The sequence below is a fragment of the Mastacembelus armatus genome, chromosome 13 (assembly GCF_900324485.2).
Source record: "Mastacembelus armatus chromosome 13, fMasArm1.2, whole genome shotgun sequence".
In the NCBI taxonomy this organism is placed as follows: domain Eukaryota; kingdom Metazoa; phylum Chordata; class Actinopteri; order Synbranchiformes; family Mastacembelidae; genus Mastacembelus; species Mastacembelus armatus.
Window position 1 is genome coordinate 20,682,078 of NC_046645.1, and position 17,713 is coordinate 20,699,790.

A 17,713-nucleotide genomic window follows, 5' to 3' on the forward strand; every position below is an offset into this window, starting at 1 on the left:
AGTTTAATGTCCAATTCACAAGTGCAACTGCAACTGAAGCACACTCATACATATATATAAATATATGTACACACACACACACACACACATAAATAAATATGTATAACAGCTCAGTAAACCATGTGCTTTTATTACCAGTGCATATTCATAGAGAAAACATTTGTTTTGTTTTGGTATGTCACAAACAGCATAGGATAAAATGCTTCAGACGTACCTTAAAATGACGAGCCTTTGACTCTTGTCCAAAAGTCTGGGCTCCTGTTTGGCAACAAATCAAACAGTTCAGGTGCATGAAAAACAACAGCTTCCTGGTTGACTTGTATATCATATCATATAGCTCAGAAAATCCCAAGGGCAAATGTTGGTTTTTGGGTGTTCAGCACAGTGCTGTAGATAATTATGTCATTCCAGGAAGCTGCCTTGTTCCTGCACCTGGTCTCTCTTCTGCTGTGGCACCAGGCTTTCTTATGACATTATACAAAATGAACACTAGAGGGAGAAAGAGCAGCAACAGCTCTACTGGTACATGTTTGTCCTTGGATCTAACAGCATTTTAACAGCATTATAGGCAAGTGTATTCTAAAACATGGATAAGTTTGCTGGCAACTGTCATCTAATAAATTACCATTTATTATTTTTCTAACCGTTTCCTATGTGAAAGAAAAAAATAATGCATCGTAAAACAGAATTCACATTCCATCCCAATAATTGATATGATATTAAAACCACACTATGTTTGTACAAATAAACAGTTTTCTCACAAAGCATCCAGTGATTCCCTCAAATACTATGGCATTATCAAAAACGTTAAAAATATTTAAAGTTGATATGGTGATAGAATTTGGATGAATTTCCTGAGATATGTGTCTTCTGGTTTCTTCTGGTTTGAAAATGTTAGCACTTCAATGAATAAAGCTCTTTAATTATTAAAGGCAAAACAAACTTACTATGAGCTCATATTATTAGATATTCATTCAGAACCTAAAACTTTACAAAGATGGGTTTATAGCTTTGGAAAAGAGCTGCTCATGTGCACAAACTCCAATCTAAATTTTCCAGATGTGGAAAGATATTGAATTCTGCTTTAGGTGAAAGCTCAAAATCAAAACACAACAAAATAACAAAAGCACATGAATGTTGAAACATAATTCGTAAATGATGCACTAGTGTATAAAATAAAATAAATTAGCAATTTGTTTTCCCTTTAAAACAACAGATATTAACAAAAAACATTATTGTGCTGCTTACATTAGCAATAAATATGACACATCTTCTTTTAAGCATGTGCTGGGTATGTTTCGAAAGCACACTTTTAAACAGCTGCCATACACAAGTTTAAAATCCTGGAATTTCGTGCTGCTTTCTGATTAGCCAAAAGGCTGTGTGTATTTCAAAGTCATATAACATTCATAGTGAGCTAATATACACAATATACATTTATGTATATACAGTACATACAGCAAATCAATGCACGGATGGTGGTGAAATTTTTATGAGAAGATGCCATTGAATGAGAAATTTTACATTTCATTGTTAGAGAAGCATAGCACTGTTCATTTCACTGTAAGCATTAGCTAGTTTGTGGGTAAAGCAACAGATCAGTACACTGTGTTGTGGCCTAGGCATTAAGATAAATAAAACTTCATGCATTTAGACAAGTTATGGCTCATTAAATACTTCAATCTAGCTCCTACCCGGTCTCACATAAAGTACTGTGTAATAATACCATCACCACTGTATAACACACTGCCTTTGAACATTCTTTAAAACCAGTCCACAGCTTTCTGTCCATTACTTGTCTTGAATATGCTACATCAACCAACTTTAAAAACCACCTTCAATACACATCATACAGAGAGTAAACTCAGGTTAAGACAGTTAATTATATCCAGGAGATCACCTGATGTGCACATCAAAAGGCTGTATTGGAAAGGTCATTGCACCGTGTGGAATACATTAGTTGTGGCATTGTCAGTGCTTGCAGTCGTGAAGATGACTGTCTCAGGTCTCTACTGCAGGTAACGGTAGACCTTGAAACAATGGTTTCCAGAGTCTGCCACCGCCACATGACCATCAGATGTGAGGGCCAGGCCCTGTGGGCCATAAAGGGGGTCTGCTGATGTATTGATGTAGGACAGGAAGGACCCTGAGCAGTCAAAAACCTGGTTGGTAACACAGCACAGAGGGGCAGGATGGGTGTGAGAGTGATATAACTTCAGATTTAATCACTGCATTACATGAGATGTAGTTTTCTCAAGCTAACCTGGATCCGACTGTTCCCCCAGTCCGCAACAATGATATTTCCATTGGCATCCACAGCTACGCCTGTTGGAGCGTTGAACTGCCCATTCCCCTCTCCATGAGAACCAAATTTAAACAGGAACTCCCCATCTGCATTGTATACCTGCAGGAGAGATTAAACAGGAACTTGGGTGAATGACACTGCATTCACATGTTAAAAATATGTTAAGAAAAAAAGAATACAAAGCATATTGCTAAAATTATTCAAAGACAGCTTTAACACCTGTTTTCAATTGTGTTATTGTTTTATATGCACCTCAGAAAGACTAGCAAAATCACTGGGGAAGAAAAGAATGGCAGACTCCCTGTGCTTCATAGAAATTAAATTAAAGTTGATTAATAAACCATTATTCACAATGCAATGCATTACATAGGTATTAAGAAAATATGCACACATTTACAACCATACCTTAACTGAGTGGTTATGGAAGTCTGTTACCACAATTTCATTTTTGTTATTTACAGCCACAAAGTGAGGACCTGGAAGCAGCAGAGGAGACAGAAGAATGAAAGAAAGTTGCAACATCCAATGCTTTACAACAAATGAGAGGAAGCTCCACGTTATTTTTGGACAGACGAGACAAGAAAGAAGACAGACAGTGGTCACAGAGAGACTCTGAAAGTTAACATGGAATTTTACTTGACTAATACATCAACACGGAAAACAACAAATATTTATTTTATTGGTTCACACTCAGTGACTTTATTACTTACTGAAAACAGGGCCAGATTTACTAAGCTTTTGCTCCAGTGCAATGTTTGCACCACTTTTTTCTAAAAGAAAAGAAAAGGTCCAAGTGAGAAAGAAAGAACAAGTGAGTTTAAAATAAAATACTGCTGCCTGCAGCCATATCAGGGAGGGACTTTTGTAAAACAAACAAATAGTACTAACAGTCATTTTTGTTCAGTCAAACTATGGGGGAGTGGTAATGACAGACACACAATCATCATCTTTTACATGCAAAAGCGTGCATTATAAACATTTGCCACTGTACCATGATGATGTGTGTGTTTTGCATTAAAATTATCAATGTAAAAAGAATAATTAACTGTGCACTGATCTCCATCATTAAACAGCAGTTTTACATGCATACAGTGCATTAGTTACACTCATGCTGATTACTAAATACATTTGTAGAAATGAACATTCCTGTAAAGTATGAAACATAATTCAAATTTGTAAATCTGGCCCATCCACATGCCCTGACACACAAAGCATCATTTGACATGTATCTTAAAGCCTTCCCACACAGTAAGAGATAAATAAAACGATGACCCTGATGCTTGTGGTATCAAGCAGTACCTGCAAAATGTCTGTCTGATGTTCCTCTGGCTCCGAATTTTGTCACCAGCTTCCCATTTGATTGGAAGATAAAGACGCAGCAGGCCTTATTATCAACAGTGATGATATGACCATTCTTATCCACAGCTACACCTTTGGGTCCCATCAATCTACCGGCACCTATTTTATTCTGCAACAGTCAGAGGGATAGTTTTAAGATCAGTTGGTGGAATATTTGAATTTGTATAATTTTGTTTTCCTGGCTGAGAACATTTACCTTGAATTTGCCATCCGAGGAGAAGATGCTAATCCACCTGTTGTCATAGTCAGCTACGATGATGTCACCATTCATGTCCACTGTCACCCCTGTGGGGCGCTGCAGCTGCCCTGGTGAACGACCTCTGACCCCAAACCTCATCTTAAACTGACCATCATTTGAAAATACCTAGAAAAAAAGAGAAAACTGAATTATTCTACATCTTAAAACATCAGACAATTCATCAAATATTTACTGCCAGAAAGAGACACCGACCTGTATACACTGGTTGTTACTGTCTGCCACAACGATGCGTCCATTACTGGAGGTTGAGATGCCTTGCAGATTGGTGAATTCTCCTTTATCTCGCCCTCTTGTTCCTGTGAAAATCAACAAGGCTTAATGTTGCATCAAAGGTATGATGGTTAAATTCTGTTATACATGCATCTTTTAAAATATCTCCTTAATATATTAGTGTTTGAACAGTGTGGAGATAGAGGAAGCAGAGGGAACTACTTAGTGGTCACAGGTACTCTGATTACCCAGAAGTATCAGTGTGTGTATAATTAACAGCAGAGCTAGCAAGTTATTTACCCACCTACTCTGTAGATCAACTCATCCTCTATTGGGTTTTCCTTTTTCTTGGTAGTGCTGTACATGCTGGAGGGCCTGCGCACAGCCTTCTGTCGAACATGACCTCCTCCTCCACTTGGGGACTTCACTCTTCTCTTCACATCCTCTGGCGACTGCAAGACATCTGATGGTTTGACAGCACGCAAACGGAATGGACTCCCCCTCACAGGCTGTTCATATAGCAGTAAAGCGAAGGTGTATTCTCCCTCTGAGCGGATGGTATATCCAACCTCATACGTGCCATTTTTGTTGTCCACCACCTCAGCTTCAGTGTGCATGCCATCTACAGAGACAATCTCTGCTCTTAGAGCAGCATTACCAGTCTTCACCAGTTCACCATCCTTATCCTTAGTTGTGACTGTGACGGTGGTGTGCTGACCGACCAGTGCATGTCGCAGGCCTTCACCAGTGGCAACACTAGTATGGCCTACTGCCCCTGTTGTGATCAGGACTCCCAGGTTTTGGATGGAGCGCCTTAGTCCATCTGTCTCTACCTGGCATTCCAGATGTCCATTTTCATGGGGATGCTCAGGAAAGCTGTGTCGCGCCAGAGCACTGACCCGCTCACCCATCTGCTTCTGGACCAATAGGACCTCAGTGGCACTGCCATGGCTCAGCGCCTGCTCCGTGAAGTTGCAGCTACTTTGAATATTTTCTTTACCCTGAAGCAAAGAGGTCAGCTGGGTTTGAAGCACCTAATATTCAAGGGAGACAGAATCAGACACTCAGTGGTGCTTGTACTAAGAACATTACAGAAAATTTTCACTGTGTAGAAGAAAAACTAACTGAAAGCACTCTGACCTTTTGCTTTGTGCTACAGATGTTTTCCACCTCAGTAACCAGAGCAGTCTTGCGCTGGTGTAAGGCCTTCTCCAGCTCATCAAATGTGTTACTGATTTCAGTTACTGCCTCATTTTTCCGCTCTGTAAGCTGCTTAGAGATCTCATTCACAAGTTCAATGGCAGCAGTAAGCTGAGGTAGTCTGCCAATAGAAAACAATGAAAATCAACATTAAAAAAAAAACTGAAACCAGAAGTCTTTTTAGTACTTCTTAGATCTTAATGGATATAACTCATTATGGATGTATGGATTAAAGCACTGAATATTGTACCTGTTGCGCACAGTGTCCAGCTGATTTTTGAGTGCTGACTTATGCTGTTCCAGCACATCTCGCAGAGGAACTGTCACATGCTCCCTATGTTCTCCTTCTGTACATTCCAGACACATGGCTGTTTCACATGACTCACAGTAAAACTCCATCACCTGCAGGTGGCGCAGAGTAGCACAAGACAGCTGAGCATCATATTTCTGTGGGTAAACCTGCCATTTAATTCACTACATATTTCATAGATTAACCTTCTAAGTATGGTCATGACCTTGGTGGTTAACCTCTGAAGTCTAACCTCCTATAACAGCCCTAGCTTTTGCTTTAACTTACCTTGCCCTCATGGTTGGGGCATGAGAGGGGTGGACAGGGCGTAGCTGCACTGGCTGACTCAAGAACATTACAGGCCTCAGGTCGACTGCACTCTGGGTCTCGCTGTAACACTTCCATTAGGTTTGTGATGAAGAAGTTGTTCTGCAGGGCTGCCACACCCTTCTCTGGCAAGATAGAGGTCTGTCTGCATACTGGACAGGACAACGTCAATGACTGGGGTGGGATGTAGTTCTGAAGACATCTACAGAGACAAGATATAAAAGAAATGAATTAGAGGTCTGAAGTGGCAATTGTGGTAAATTTATGTGAAAATACAAAACATTTTTTAGAGTTGATCCAAGAACAGTAAAGGTTCTGGTGTTTACAGTTTCTGGCAGCCATAACAGAAAAAAAACTTCTATCATTTCTATAAGGGAGCAGAAAAACTGTGGAAATCAGTGCTTGCAGTCAACGATGCTGCCCGATGTCAGAGCAGTTGGTGCCTGACATCAGGAGAGAATGGCTGGCAGAAGTGCTGTGATATTGAGCCATTTATTTATATTTATAGCACCCCTGTAATGCATCTAAGTTAAAGAAGTTACTGCAGGCAAAAGAAATTCAAAAACATTAGGCTCTAAACTATTTAATATGTGTCTTCTTATACTCTTGACTTCTGAATTGAGATAATAATATTCTAAAATAAAATTCTAATGGTTTCATTTTTGAATTTATGGCCCTAATTAGATGTTTGTTATAATGTTGATCTCTTTCACCACCCATGGTTTTACTATTTATCCTTCAAAGGTCATATTAATCTCATTAGTCATTTGTAAAGCACTTTGAACTGCACCATATTAAACTGTACAAATAAAGTTTGATTGATTGATTCAGAGCTTACTTCTCACAAAAAGTGTGCAGGCAGGGCAGAACCTTGGGGTTGTGATAACGGTCCAAACAGATGCTGCAGACCAGGAACTGCTTGTCAATCTGCCTGACCACAGGGCTGGTGCTGCCAGTCTCACGCTTAGCCATGATAACAGATGTTCAAAGGGAGAAAAGGGACTTAACCTGCACACATGGGATGAAAGAAACAGGAGAAAGGTTAAGAAAGCCTCTAGGAAACATTCAAACAGGAGGAGGGTGTATTCGCTTACCCTTTGCATGAGCACAGGGAAGGAATGAGTCATAATGCTGTTAACATTATAAAACCTCACCCAAGTCCTGTATCTGCTGGTAATTCATGGTTTTCCTTCCTTATTACACTATGTCAATAGGGTGAGCCACTTTTTTTCAAAAAAGACCAGCAAATTCAGAGGTTTGGTTTTTTAAGTTCAAATCCTAATCAAGGTAAGCAGTGGAGACAAAATGAATGCATCTGATTACCACCACAGGACAGAACTCTCACGCCAGACAAGGAGCCAACATGTCTATGTTTACAGTGGTGGTTGAAGTACAATATACAGTGGGTACGGAAAGTATTCAGACCCCTTTAAATTTTTCACTCTTTGTGTCATTGCAGCCATTTGCCAAAATCAAAAAAGTTCATTTTACTTCTCATTAATGTACACTCAGCACCCCATCTTGACAGAAAAAAACAGAAATGTAGAAATTTTTGCAAATGTATTAAAAAAGAAAAACTGAAATATCACATGGTCATAAGTATTCAGACCCTGTGCTCAGTATTGAGTAGAAACACCCTTTTGAGCTAGTACAGCCATGAGTCTTCTTGGGAATGATGCAATACGTTTTTCACACCTGGATTTGGGGATCCTCTGCCATTCTTCCTTGCAGATCCTCTCCAGTTCTGTCAGGTTGGATGGTGAACGTTGGTGGACAGCCATTTTCAGGTCTCTCCAGAGATGCTCAATTGGGTTTAGGTCAGGGCTCTGGCTGGGCCAGTCAAGAACGTACACAGAGTTGTTCCGAAGCCACTCCTTTGTTATTTTAGCTGTGTGCTTAGGGTCATTGTCCTGTTGAAAGGTGAACCTTCGGCCAAGTCTGAGGTCCTGAGCACTCTGGAAGAGGTTTTCTTCCAGGATATCTCTGTACTTGGCCGCATTCATCTTTCCTTCAATTGCAACCAGTCGTCCTGTCCCTGCAGCTGAAAAACACCCCCACAACATGATGCTCCCACCACCATGTTTCACTGTAGTGATTGTATTGGACAGGTGATGAGCAGTGCCTGGTTTTCTCCACACATACCGCTTAGAATTAATGCCACAAAGTTCAATCTTGGTCTCATCAGACTAGAGAATCTTATTTCTCATAGTCTGGGAGTCCTTCATGTGTTTTTTGGCAAACTCTATACGGGCTTTCATGTGTCTTGCACTGAGGAGAGGCTTCCATCGGGCCACTCTGCCATAAAGCCCCAACTGGTGGAGGTTGACTTTGTGGAACTTTCTCCCATCTCCCTACTGCATCTCTGGAGCTCAGCCACAGTGATCTTTGGGTTCTTCTTTACTTCTTTCACCAAGGCTCTTCTCCCACGATTGCTCAGTTTGGCTGGACGGCCAGGTCTAGGAAGAGTTCTGGTCGTCCCAAACTTTTTCCATTTGAGGATTATGGAGGCCACTGTGCTCTTAGGAACCTTGAGTGCTGCAGAAATTCTTTTGTAACCTTGGCCAGATCTGTGCCTTGCCACAATTCTGTCTCTGAGCTCCTTGGGCAGTTCCTTCGACCTCATGATTCTCATTTGCTCTGACATGCACTGTGAGCTGTAAGGTCTTATATAGACAGGTGTGTGCCTTTCCTAATCAAGTCCAATCAGTTTAATTAAACACAGCTGGACTCCAATGAAGGAGCAGAACCATCTCAAGGAGGATCAGAAGAAATGGACAGCATGTGAGTTAAATATGAGTGTCACTGCAAAGGGTCTGAATACTTATGACGATGTGATATTTCAGTTTTTCTTTTTTAATAAATTTGCAAAAATTTTCTGTCAAGATGGGGTGCTGAGTGTACATTAATGAGAAATAAAATGAACTTTTTTGATTTTGGCAAATGGCTGCAATGACACAAAGAGTGAAAAATTTAAAGGGGTCTGAATACTTTCCGTACCCACTGTATGTGTATATAGATAAAATGCTAACAAGTAGTGCTTAAATGCCCTTCCCAGCAATACTGCAGCACACACCGTCTCCTTTGTTACATTATTTAACATTTTTTGAATTTCAGATGAGTCTCTGTGACACAGAGTATCTTTGCACATAAATACATAAAGGATTACATGAGCACCAAAAACACATACTGCTTTAATGTGGACAGTAATCACTGCTTACAAAACAGCATCAATCTGTACAAAACCAGAAACTGTTAGGTCCTACACCTTTTTCAGTGTAGAGACCACAACAGTGTAAAGACCATGCCACTGGCTCCTTTTCACTTCATCTCAGATGTTGCGGTTGTCTTTAACTATGTCTGTAATGTCCCATCCAGTAACAAATTAGACATTTCATTGGGCATTTTGAATGAGACTTCATTACAAACTGAAGGAAAATACTGTATGAAAACAGAGATTGCTGGGAACATGTCAAAACTCATAATTATACAAACATGCAAAAAAAATTCATTGTTTCACACATAAATGAATAACTAATCCAAAGACAACACACAAACCTTTCCTTTGCAGCTATGCCAAGTCTCCAATCACCATGGTGCGTCATAGCATCACGACTGTACTATTCTTCATCTATGCCCTACTGTTCCACCAGCATGTTTTGTAATCCCTACTTTGAAGCTGCACATACACTGCTTTCTCAATCTGCTCTGACAAGGCAAATTATTATTAATTAAGTCTGTGTGCCACCAAGCACTAAGAGCTAAAGCTTCCCAGTCTGTCTTTTAGCTCTTAACACTGCCTAGAATAATAGAGCTAAGCCATTTCTTTGAGAGAAAGTAGAGAAGTGAAGAAGCTTTAAATGAACAATGAATTCCTTCCAGCCAGCTGGGAATCAAGGGACTCCCAGCTGGCTGGGTTCAGGCACCACCTGTCTGTCTGTATGTTGGGAGAAGGAGGGAAAATTCATGGTTGACTATGTGACATGAGCAAGTGGGCCTCAAAAGCAGCTGTCCTCCACAACATAGAGCAGTGAGCTTGAACAATGGCATTCCAGTTCTGCTCACAGCTTACTGCCCCACATTTCTTCCCTTCCTTTCATTTTTTCCTTCTATTGTCCTCTCCTGTTCTCATCTATCTCTCAAGCACATAAAGGCACTCATAGCATCAGTGGCCCTGATCACAGCATACAGGCATCTTACAGATGGGGATTTTCATAGGCATGCAGACCCCATTGTTGCTACTTGCCAAGTGATTACAAGGCCTACTGACTAAGGAGCTCTGCCGAGCCCTTTCACTGTCCACACAAACAAGCCTTCTTCAGCCCTCCCTGCCTCCCCACTTCCCTAGTCTTCCGTCAAAAACCCTCCCCTCCAGGGCTTCCTTCCCTTTACATAGACTTGAATTGCAGCAGCTGAACGGTGACATCAGGAGGGAAGCTTGAGTAGCCAAAGCCCTCAGTCTCCTCCCCTCTTGGCTGGGCTGCTGCTGCTTTCTGGGCTGCAAAACTCTTCCCCTCCTCCAACCACCACCTTCCCGTTCCTCTGCAGTCCTCCACGACCCAGTTCCTCCCACTTGCCTCACAACCGAAAGAGGATATTTCATTAAAAACAGTCTCTCCCTGACTATTTAGTAGTGTGGTTAGTGAAAAGAAGGGTAGTTTGAAAACACAGAACAAAAAAAACACAAAAAACCCATAAATGTAAACATTGCACGTGGTTTAAAAGCTCACAAACTCTTAAGAGTTCAGTTATTCCAAAATGTATATGCAACAAAACCTTCCTGAGACTGATAAATATAAAGATAACAGAAATCCTGAGGTTGAAATATTAAAAAATAGCTATGACAGAAATATCAGACATACAGTCACAATGACAGTATCGTACAGACTAAAGATCTAAACTGGCAGCATACTGTAATGTTTGAGGCAGCATGTGACCAGATATATTCTTGAAAGCTTCATCACAGGAGCTGCATCATCAGCACTTCCTGCAGATGAGGTCAGTTAACTAAGTCAGTGTGGAACAATGCTTTCTTTCTATGTACTGAATCTGTCATACTGGTGCATGATGCCTACAAAAAGCCCACAGAATGCAAATGTTTATTAGACTACAGAGCATCTCCTGCCACTCTCGCCCAGCATTACAGTTAAGTGGCTTAATGTCCTCCTGCAGGGTCAGGCCCTGTCTACCATGTAGATTACTGTGTCTGACATACTACCGGTACTCAAATGACATCATCATGCTCAATCAACTTGAATATGAGTTAAAGCAAACACCTCACATAAAGACACATACACCTGACCTGACATACAACTGCTACTACTGCCAATGAAGTAGTGACAGTGACTGCTTGGCCATAGACCAAACTATATGGGTGTATTCCATATTTGGGTTGAGTAGTTTGTGTCCTAAACACCTTTCTCCTAAAGACAAGGAGCTTATATTCAGAGAAAACACTGCTCTCAACTTAATCTGCTTGGAATTTGTCTGCAGCATGACGGCAGATGACGATATCCGCCTCTTCACCTCTTCCATAAATGCAGCTTGGTCTTGTAATTGTGAGTCGTGTACTTGGACTAGAGGACTGTCATGCTTTCTGCTTTTCTGATTACCACTGATTATATCAAATGTGACTTGCCTAATTTCAGTTGGTCTTCAGGAAATAATTGAATATGTATTTAAACGTATTTTCTTTCTGTTCATGACAGTAACTTTGACTGATCTTTTAATAGAAAGCAGTCTCTGAAGACAATGTTCAGCCATTTGAAAACTTAAACTGATGAAACAAAATATCTTTACATATCATGATATAGAACATGCAAAATAACTTCTAAAATCATTAAATACAAAGCAATAAACTGTTCCCTAGTATACATATGCTTAGTGCCATTCACTCTATTAATCATATCATTGTGATATGATTTACTGAAACTGATAAATAAAGGATAAATTGTAATCTGGCTCTTTAAGCAGGCTGTAATTTGTAGATTGTTAATATCATTTAGGAGCCATGACTCTTTAGGATTCCAGGATGTTTGCTTGAAGGGTCATAAAAAGTATTTTCCCTTTCTCTTCCTTTTCCCTTGTTAGAGTAAGAGGCAAAAACTTTCAACAGCATCCTGTATTTTAAGACTGTGTCTCAATATAATCTCTTTACTCTTGTCTGTACCTGTGTTAGGTTATATGCACCATTATTAAAAGTCCAGCAAAATCTGCTGTATCTGTCACCACTGGCTTCCGACTGGAAGACTTTACCCTAAAGAGTAAACAGCTTATTTCTACAGTTAACTGTGTGCTGGAACCGAAACACTGAGCAAAAGTTTTGATAACCTCAAGTATGAAGAATTGATTTCTGTGTTGACCTTTGATAGCATGCTGTACATATTATCCTGAAATATAAACTATAGTGCTCCTCAAACTACACTATACTCCATCAGATCAGTCTCTGCCAGAATAGTCATAATAAAAGAATGTCTGTAGATATAATGTGTAAAGCTTTTAAGAACAGACTCTAAAACTGTATGTTTAATTCATTTTGTAGTGGAATTTCTTTTATACATAACTGGGCTCAGTGTTTGGATTTATATTTTATTCTCACCTAACTAATTGAAAATAAATATATTTGCAAATATAACACAATATTTGACTAGAACTTTCTAAGTCCATACATTAGCAGCATTGAAAAAGGATAGAAACTGTAAAGAGCAATTGATTGCTGTACTTAAATTGACACTATAGTTAACATTCATCTTCTGGTCTGCAGACAATAGATTGATGAGATCTGACTATTGAGAAATGAGAGAAAATGACGGCATCACATCAAGTAAACAACATTTTAAATCAACACTTAACACAAAAATGGAATAAGGACACATCTGTGTCTCTCCCTGTAAGTCCAGTAGCACAGAATCTGGCAGAAGACTATGCGGCAGTATGTCTGCAGGCACAACATGCACTGCAGATTTTATAAAAATGTCAATTGCAGTAGCTCACAAGCTCAAGCTGTGACCCTCACCCACCTGCAGTGAGAGCTACGGTGACTAACTTGTTTAATATGGAGACTGATATTGTCACATAATATCTATACTTGTGACAATTACATTACCAATGGTCAATGTGGACTGTAAAGAATTAATGGTGGTGCGACTTGTAAAGAAAATAAATATTTTCACTACAAGCCAATGTTCAAAACGCATGATGAACTGGATATGATTTTAGCAAGCTGGTTGGTTGAGCAACACATGTTTTGTTCGATAAATGGTCTATGCTAAGCAAATCTGTCATAATAAAGTATATTAAACTTTTAAATAACGGATTTGCTGTTTTTACTTTTATTAGTCAAACGTGTTTTGTCTTTGCATTGTAACATGTTTGATAGGATTATATTAATCTTGTATTGCAAAGTCCTTAGAAACATTTAAACTATATAGTTCACCAAAATAAAAATGGCACTTTAAGTCCAGTTGCAAAAGATTTAAACAAATCATCATTCCTGTTCCCTTTGACATGTTAACATAATGATAATGCTTTATCTGCTGATTAATGGTGTAAAGCTTAGACTTCAAAATCATACAAGTCATAAAGTTTAATTTGATATATAATGTTTACAGCCTGATGTGACTACATCATTTCTTGTGAGGTTAGAATATATTGTCACATGTACAAACTTAAATCTTAACTCAAAAGATCTTAAAAGAAAATGCTCTGAATATTTGAAGGTCCTGGCTTTAAAGAAAACACAAACCCAAATAAGTGAAAAATCTATTTTAAAGGAAGGCAAATGTCAAAGTCTAATAATTAACGCAATCGTAAGTGCAATGTTTACATTTAAATGTAGTCCACACAATACAACATGCAGAATACAATCAATAGTAGTCACTATGAAAATGCAGTTCCTGATCTGTAAATGAGGCATGGGTAATCTCTATTGAGGTAATTTAAAATAGAAATAGCAAAAAATAAAGAACAGTGAAAACTTGCCCTTGTTCCAGAACATTTTGCCATGAGTACAAATTTACTGTAGATGTTTTTATTGTGTTTATGACCATTTCATACTTTCTTCTAATATCTAATCTATCTATTATCCAATATAAATAAGTAAATATTAGAAGCTATTATGATGAAAAGTAATAAATGTTACAACAAAGTACAATGAAGACACTGAGAAACAACTGAGAAAACAAATTTAGACTTCATAGAAGACACCAAGTGGATTATTTCAATTTATATTGAGTGCAGTCATACTGTATTTTTTGGTACCATTTGATGTCAGTGTACAGCTTTAATAGTTAATGGCCCTAATGAAATTTTCTGCCATGCACCTCATTTACATGTGGGTGATGACCAGAAATGAAATAAATGAATATGAAGGATCAGGATTACATGATCCTGATCAACCCATCTATACCTATTATCTATACCCTCTTATTCCTATTTAGGGTCAATAGGATTTGCTGGAGTCTATCCCAGCACTCTTTGGGTGATAGGCAGGGTGCACCCTGGACAGGTCACCAGTCCATCTTTATATTAAGTGATCTGCCTTTCTTCTCTTTTGTGTGGATGCAGAAAGAATTGATTTTGATAAGTAAAATAAGATAAAATAAGACAATATAAGATAAGATAAACTTTTTTAATCATCAAAGGAAACTCAGATGATAGAATGACGTGTTGAGGCCAGTCATGTGTTCTGGTAGCTGTTTGCTATAACTTGTTTTCTTCTATATGCTGCTGGGTTGGCCTACCTATAAAGAACACAGACATAACCTGAGACTCCAAGCTCATGTATACAAAATGAATGGAACCCTTAAGCCCAGACAAACATGTCACCGCTGCCCTAAGGGACAGTATCATAGATCATCTGCAACTTCCCTGTGACCCAGAGCAGACAACTAGCAGTGTATAACCAGCCAAACATTTCCATCAGCTGCCCTGTTCAAACATGTGACTTTTGAGATAGCTTTACACTAAGATAACCCATGTATCATACAAAATACCAATCAATAAGGAACTACTGAACCACCTCCTCACAGTCTAGGCCAGAAAATGATGCATTGGCTGCTGCTGTTGCTGCAGCATAACGCAACACCCTGGATGACATAAGCAAACAACATGCTGATTCACATGTGGCTCACATAGCTTCCAGCAGTAAACGCCATACATACTCAGATCAGAAAAGCAATGAAGGATCACTAATACTCAAAACAAAAGAGCATTGAATTCTTTATTACAGAGCCCAGCCCTCAGACTGCAGCAGAGATGCCCACCTGCTACAGATCCGATAGCCAGGGCCACCTAGGAGCTAAAATGGAGAAGTGTGTGGGTCGGCTGAGGAAGCAATAAAAAACCAGAGCAGTACAATGTTATAGTGCAACAGTTGCTCTAAAAAAGGCTGGAATAAAATGCCTGTACTTTAGCTTCCATGACTGATGAATAAAAATAAAATATATCACAACAGAGAAGACAACAGTGTTAAGAAGTGCAGCCCTCAGTGATTTACCAGCGCACATCTGCTGGTTGGGGTGGAGTAATCAATTATTCATCTGCTTCCATCTCAAATCATTGTGTTATTGAGGACTTCGGAAATAGGTGAAAAACACGATGAAAAAGCAGAAATATGATACCATAGAAAGAAATGAATGGCCGGATTGTACTTACATGAATTCTTAGCAGAAGGGAGTGGAGTGTCAGCATTGCAGGCCGTAGAGAAGGCTCCCCATTGTCAGTCTCCCAATCCTTTACAACAAGATCCACTGAGCAGGCGACAGAAAGGAAAGGGCAGGGTCTGTCTGGGAGAAGAAGGGGACAGTAAGGAAGAAGAGAAGGGAAAGGAGGAGATTATGGGAGTGGCTTACATGCAGCATTGGACAGATGGCTGATGGGAGGAGCTAAAAACCCCAATGGCACATGGAGGGGGCAGGGAATATGTAAAAGAGATGAAATCTCAGGAACTGATTGAGGGATATAGTCTGTCTGGTGCAAAGGGGTTTGGCTTTCTTAGATACCACCCAGATCCCTTAAAAGGACAAAGGATGTGGTTTACTGCCTCTAAGCTTTAAATTATAACAGCACTTATAAGAACACAATGAATTACTGGACTGTAAAGTCAAAAGGAATATATTACTGAACAAACCAATCAGACAAGTATGCCAAAATTGACCGTAGTTCAGTGGCCTAGTATTTTCATAGTATTATAATGATAAACTATATGCTTTGAAAATCTGTCTCAAGTTTCGTACATTTTTAAGTGTAAACATGGAAATAGCAAGATAGCACGTAATGTTTACAACGCCAGGGAAATGAAAGCTTTTGTGGAGAATGCAGAGGAATGGGTGTCTGTATTCAGACAGCCCCGCATTTTCTGGTAACACAGTTATTTGAGTACCAGTGCCATGTATGGGGGCAGGTTTAGAGTACCTGATGAGTCTAAATGAATGTGTAATAATAAAGACTGTATGTAGGAGGAAAATAATATCATTACAACTTAGAAATACCAAAGTGGTCATTTGAAGAGGAAATCTGTTACAACAACCTTAAGCCCAATGGCCCCAACATCAGTCACTCCAAAGGGTTTTAGTGGGTTAACTGGGGATGGCTCAGTACAGATGTTCTAAGTAAAACCTGGTGAGAGGAAGGATGATAGGATAAAAAAAGAAAAAGACGCCATTGTATTGTACTGGATGCACTATATGAGGCTGTTGTGGTGGTGCAGACGCAGGGCGCGTTTGTTGGGGGTGGGGTTTGGGATGAGGAGCACAGTCATCTCTGGCTTTTATGTGGAGTTGCTATGGAGACTGCTTCCACGTTATTTAGTCAAGATGGCTGCTGCAGTCAGAAGACTGACACATCCTGAATAGCCTATAATATAATCTGTAGGACAAAGCGTCATGATTTTTATAGTTGGTATAAAACAGTGTCGACAGGCTGATACGTACATGAGAATAGGACTTTCAGTAGTTGTAGTTTTTCCTACTCTCCGCAGCGACCCTGAAGCGTTTTAGCAGGAACGCGACTACGCCGTGAAAAATGAAAACCAGACTACCCAGCCCTCGCTCTGTGTAAACAAAAAAAATCACTCTTAAATTCGAAGATGAAAACAAAGCTTCAGCTATCCAACAAAACTAGTTAATAACAATGTTTGTCAAATTTCAGTCTATTTAAGCTAATTTTCCCTGTTTTAGTTCCCCGGACAGTAGTTCCTTACCGAGCTCCGGAGGAGAGATACGTTGTACAGCCGGTGCCGAAATATATGACTATGTGCCAGAAATTGATTACGGTACACGGGAGCGCGCACGGCCTGTTAAACGTGGCTGGCATAAAGCTTGTTTTTTTTACGGGATCAAACCGTAATAGTTAGAAAATAGACACTGCGCGTGTCCCCTTGGTACGAAGGTGCGGAGTCATGCAGAAATGGACTACGTTTGTTTCACTACGTGTACTGAGTAAAATGTGCATGAACAGTAAATTACTGAATATTACTTTGCATGAATTCTGAACATTAGCAGGTTAAAATTCCTCAGATTGGTCATACCCGAGTGTTAAATAAGGAAGGCGTGGAACGACTGTGGGGGAATGTTTGAATGCAACACTCTCATTTTACAAGTTGTTCATACGAAAAAACATTGAACTATATGGTTGAATGTTAATACCAGACTGACCTGAAACAGAGTCAAGAGTTTTAGCATGTGTTTGTTCCTATCACCTGAAAAAAAAAAAAAAAAAAACCTTTTTGAAGGAGTTTGGTGATCACACAAGTAAAAAGCACATACAC

General features: G+C 39.5%; 1 protein-coding gene across 5 annotated transcripts; it reads right to left on the reverse strand.

Moving 5' to 3' along the window:
• Positions 1-121: 121 nt before the first annotated feature.
• On the reverse strand, positions 122-17,194 carry LOC113125281 (tripartite motif-containing protein 3-like). 5 transcript variants are annotated; one of them, XM_026298635.1, is made up of 15 exons: positions 17,147-17,194; positions 16,878-16,996; positions 15,601-15,727; positions 6,788-6,957; positions 5,911-6,151; positions 5,584-5,735; positions 5,274-5,454; positions 4,438-5,167; positions 4,116-4,219; positions 3,861-4,028; positions 3,605-3,773; positions 3,016-3,075; positions 2,711-2,781; positions 2,264-2,404; positions 122-2,162 (listed from the first exon to the last, which is right to left on the reverse strand). In XM_026298635.1, the coding sequence occupies exons 4-15, from the start codon at positions 6,919-6,921 to the stop codon at positions 2,010-2,012; spliced, it is 2,304 nt and encodes a 767-aa protein (XP_026154420.1). In that variant the 5' UTR covers positions 6,922-6,957; positions 15,601-15,727; positions 16,878-16,996; positions 17,147-17,194; the 3' UTR covers positions 122-2,009. The 5 variants fall into 5 exon arrangements, with proteins under 5 accessions (XP_026154420.1, XP_026154418.1, XP_026154423.1 ...); XM_026298633.1 differs by having other exon boundaries at positions 15,601-15,731; XM_026298638.1 differs by lacking the exon at positions 3,016-3,075 and having other exon boundaries at positions 15,601-15,731.
• Between the last annotated feature and the right edge of the window lie 519 nt (positions 17,195-17,713).